This window comes from Penaeus chinensis, chromosome 6 (genome assembly GCF_019202785.1).
Source record: "Penaeus chinensis breed Huanghai No. 1 chromosome 6, ASM1920278v2, whole genome shotgun sequence".
Taxonomy (NCBI): Eukaryota; Metazoa; Arthropoda; class Malacostraca; order Decapoda; family Penaeidae; genus Penaeus; species Penaeus chinensis.
This window is the reverse complement of record NC_061824.1, coordinates 25,939,738-25,944,737: the sequence shown is the minus strand read 5'-3', so window position 1 is coordinate 25,944,737 and position 5,000 is coordinate 25,939,738. Positions and strand designations below refer to the sequence as shown.

The window sequence follows — 5,000 nt, the reverse complement described above, 5'->3', positions numbered from 1 at the left end:
TAATAGGAATTATGTTATCCTCTTGATGAAGAGGGATTCCTTAAATCTATTTTGACATTTCACTTACACATATCAAGTAAACAAAACTGAAAAAACTGCCAAAACATCTGCAATTTCCCAATTTGGCAGTACCATATATCTTACCAAAGGGAGGTTATTATGACATCCTAGAACTTAATTAACTTTACATGAGAAAGAACCTTATAATTCAATGATCACAGCCTTAACAAGCAGCCGTTATTCATTACCATAAAATATTCATCTTATCCTATTCCTTCTGTTTACAGCAAAAAATAAGGAACTGCTCTAGTCATTGCTGTCCCAAATATTGTTAGTCTTTTGCATATGTAGGAACATTTTTAATTCTCCTGGTATGAACATGTTACTTTTCTTGTTTTAATCCACTGAAACTGGGAGGGTATGTATACTTGTCATATATGCTGTAAGTCTGGTTTATTATTTTTTTTGTTTACATATAAATGCCTCTACGAAAGCTTAGTCACCGAGGAGTTAATTTCTGACCTCACCTGTTTATCCTATTTCTTGATTTTTTTTTTATTAAGTAAATTAATAAAATTGTTACTCATATTACTATAATGCTAAAATGGTAATAATGTAAATAATAATGATGACATTAATCTTGACAGCATTAGCATTACAAATAGGAACATTACCCGAAAATTCAAGGAATAGGGTAAAAGATAGTGTCAGACCTAAGCCTAGTATTTGACTCCTTGATGACTAAGGTCTTGTGGAGCCATCTGTGAGTAAACAAAACTGACAAAACAAAACCTTAGTGGATAGTGCAAGTACCCAGGTCCAGAGCATTAAAAAAAATGACTTACTTCTACTATTTGTCTTTTCTGAACCATCAAATATCTATGGACTAACAACAATTGGTTAGCTTAAATGATGGCACCTCATGAAGTTCACTATGAAATGGATAGTGTTGGAAAAATGCAAAACCCTTTTCAAATCAATACACTGATTTCTTTTCAAATACCTTTGTATCAGATACTTCCTACTGTATTACATCCACTGAGTAAGGAATTTAAAAATAATGTTTTCTAAATGAAGGAGAAAAGGAGAAAGAAGAAGAAAAAGAAAAAGAAGAAGAAAATCTAATATACGATACTGATTAAAAAATCAGTGAATAATCATTCTGCATTTAAAATGTCTAATGACATCTTATTCTACATTTATCATAATTTCTTCTTTATATTAGCAACTGCAAAAACACAGATAGTCAAGCTCATGACTTCTTTTTCTCAATAAATAGATAACAAAGTTAACTCTGCAACAACGACTTTTACCTATGCCATACCGAGCTGCACACATTCAACCACTCAAGGGAATAATTAGAGGAACAGGAAACATATGCAGTAACAACTCTCTTCTAAGCCTTTGTATGAGGAATGAATAATATGAAGTCATGGTGGATTGAGTCACATACGGCACCAGATAATGGCATACCCTGCACCACTGGCTTGTCAGTGGGAGCTTGTCTTTCTCCAATAGTTGCAGCATCATCTGTTTGGTGTCAGTGCTGGGGAAACTGCCAATGTGTGCTGACTGCTCTACATTACTGGCCACCATCTAATTTCTAATATTGTAATCATTGGGCTAAACCTACTTTGGATGGTTGTACCTCCCTAGTGACTAAAGGACCAAACAAGCTGTTTAGTATGCCCCACATAAAGCAGGCCTCATGAAATATTATATGAGCTTCTCAACTCTCCCCTTGTTTCATTACGCTTCCAAATTATCATTCACACATTTCTTAAGACACAGGTGGCCCTTATGGTTATGCAAGGTTGTTAACCGGGAAAATAAAATAAATTTAAATAACAAATATATACATTACATACACATAGTAGCAAAAAACCTCATCAGGTGTGTCTGTAGAAAGATTTTACTGAAATACATATAATTAAAAAGTACCAGTTATCATCTCAATTACTTACCTATGAATCATATCCATGTCTATTAACACTAAAATACACCACTTAAACTCACACTAAAACACTGGATTTGTTGCCCAAAATAACCATTTACTAATATGTACAAAATAATGATACACTCACATACACACTGGAAAAACAAGCACTTCTGTAATACAATATTCACATTATCATTCATGCATGAGGTTGAAGGAAACAAGAAACATGAAGTGAGCTACAGTGTCATTTTCTGGCTTTTAACATCTAACAAACTTTTTCAATGAGTAATTTTTTAACTACATTTTTCAGTAATTTCACTCATACAAACATAGACATCACATCAGCCATTCTCACCCTTAAAAAGGTACTATGGCTAATTTATGAATACTTCACTAAAAGTTTAGTTGATGGAAGATTTAGTGGTATGAAAATTCCCCATGCACCTCTTCTACAAGTAAATGTTATACCTCTATCATCCATGCAAACTAGATAGTGGCACAAAACTTAAAACACTAGCTAAATTGATTGGAGGGAAAAAAAAAAAAAAAAAAAAAAAAAAAAAAAAAATTGACTACCAATTTTGCTGTATGATTATATATGATTTTTTAAAGGGATGCAAATGAAAAGTCTTCTGCAATGTTTTTCTTAGTATGGCAAAGTTGGTAAAAACGTGAAGGTGAATTTCTGTAACACATGTAAATATTATTGAGAGTAATCACATCCTGGAACTGGAGTTTACTTACTTACATTCTTAAAAGAATTCAAGCTAAAACTGTAAATGCATCCTTTACTTAAATTATACTCTTTCAATTTTAAAAGTCAATGGAATAAAACATAATTCCCAGTGCTTGAAATGGGATTACAATCTTTCAAGTTTCAACACCACATTCACATCTGACAGATAATACAAGTGTCAAACACTAGTCTAGTAGTTTCTTACTAATATCCTACACTACTATGGACAAACAACAACTCTCAATACCTTCACCAGGGGACATCACAGGTTAAGCGTTAGACACATAAGAGACAGGACGATGCACGGTGAAGGAGGATAGTACTTACAAAGAACACAACTCCTACACCACATTCACTAACCTTCTGGAAATAGGCCACAGAAGACAAATCAGTACAGAGTTAAGACAAAGAATTATTCAACATGAAACGATCATACTGACATATGGACGCACTTTTAATAACAGAAAAAATTAATACATGTAATATATATCAGAAATATGTACTACTTTTGTATATATTGTCTAGAACAGAATATATTCCGAGATTAAATATTCTGAAAAAAATATAAATATTAGCATCACTTTCATCATAAGAGGTGAAAAAAGAGAAAAAAGTAGTCATATAATTTGAATAGTTCTACGCACATCCTGAAAATTGAAAATTTATCATAGGGCAGAAGAAACACAACTTGTGTTTCCTTTCTCTTACATTCCTAAAATAATTTTAAAACAGAATCCATCTATATATATATATATATATATATATATATATATATATATAAACACCAAAGGATGAACTTGGAAAGAAAGACACAGGAGAAACCAAACTTATGTTGGGATAGCTTTCAAGTTTTATACAACAAATCTGGTTATTGAACAAATTCCTCAGATTCATATGTAATAGGTTCCAGTGGTACTCAGGTTATCAGAATTCATGTTAAGTATTATATATATTATATAACCTTATTTATTCACTTTCCCTGGTATGTTTCAGAAAAACTTGTTATCAGTCAAACCAGATTATCTTTCAAATATATTCTACAACATTTCACTGAATGCAGTTACAAAAAAGTGAATAATACTGTAATTTCGTTCTGAAATATAGTGATAACTTCAAGCCCATAAATAAATCATATCCTGCTACTTTTCTGCCTAACTCAATACCGACAGGCATGGCATGTACGTACATGTACCTGACTTTACTTTATTAATAGTTTTCACACACTGTTGGCTACACTCGTATTAAGTAGCCAATTATGAGTACTGCCTGTCTCGCCCGATTACCCTTTTCCTTGATTTACGAAAATATTTTGTTATTTTATTTTGCAGTTACTAATGTTTATAACATTATAGTAATTATAATGTTTATAATAAAAATAACACCATTGATATTCATAACATTAGTAAAAAATATATTTTTCCTCCCAATTAAAGGAAAGGTGAAATTAGGTAAGTTCATAAGGTCTACTAATTGACTCCTTTGTGGCTAAGCACTAGCAGAGCCATCTATGTGCAGAGACATTTCACAAAAAAATAGAAATTAAGCACAGCATTTTCCCCATTTTCTATTAATTTTCCCTGGCAGCATGTGGTTAATAGCCATTGAAATCATCACATAAAAATATACTCACTCACAACCTTTACAAATTTCATAAATGTACACCCAGTTTCCATATCTCATCATACTGTCATTGAGGGAACACACTGTGAACTGCTGTATCCAGTGAATCATCCAAATATACCTAATGCAAGTTTAATGCCAACACTGACCTCGTGTCAAGTCTGACATCATTACCCCTGCTGAGGGTTACTGCCCCACCTCATAAGAATACTATGGAAATGTTGACTGTTTCCTCCTGGCTCCAATTAAAGCTTCATAGACAGACAACTTTATTACACAAGCTCCACAGTCCATTTGATCAGCTAAAACAGGCATTAGCAAAGCCTGAGGCTTGCCCGAAGGAAACCCTCTAGAGAGTTGTGAACCCATACTGGTCAGGGTAAGGTGCTACTTTCTGTCATATCTCCGTTTCAAATTATAAATAAGGTCTAGCTTCTTTGCCACTGAATCAGTTCTCTGTCTAGAATAGGTTCCTAAAAAGGTCTAACCTAGAGTTAACGACTGAAGAGAGACTTGTATTACCCCTCTTCAAAGTTGTTAAATCAGAGGGCTTTGATAATGCTTATGAAGTTGTCGGAAGTCTGGAAAAGGGACTTCTGAAGGACAAGAGAGTATTCTTTCAACCACTATGTGATGGATCCATTATCATTACACCCACTACAGGTTATATTGCTGACCTTGTCTTTCAAGTCAGTTAGTGATGGG

At 33.2% G+C, this 5,000-nt stretch overlaps 1 protein-coding gene across 1 annotated transcript in view; it reads right to left on the bottom strand.

Annotated features, from left to right (window-relative positions):
- Positions 1 to 5,000, bottom strand: part of LOC125026708 (LIM domain-binding protein 2-like) — a 260,565-nt gene that overhangs the window by 230,825 nt on the left and 24,740 nt on the right. Inside the window, exon 3 of the mRNA XM_047615345.1 lies at positions 3,036 to 3,038. Coding sequence (XP_047471301.1) covers positions 3,036 to 3,038 — 3 coding nt within the window. The remainder of the gene's footprint in view (positions 1 to 3,035; positions 3,039 to 5,000) is intronic.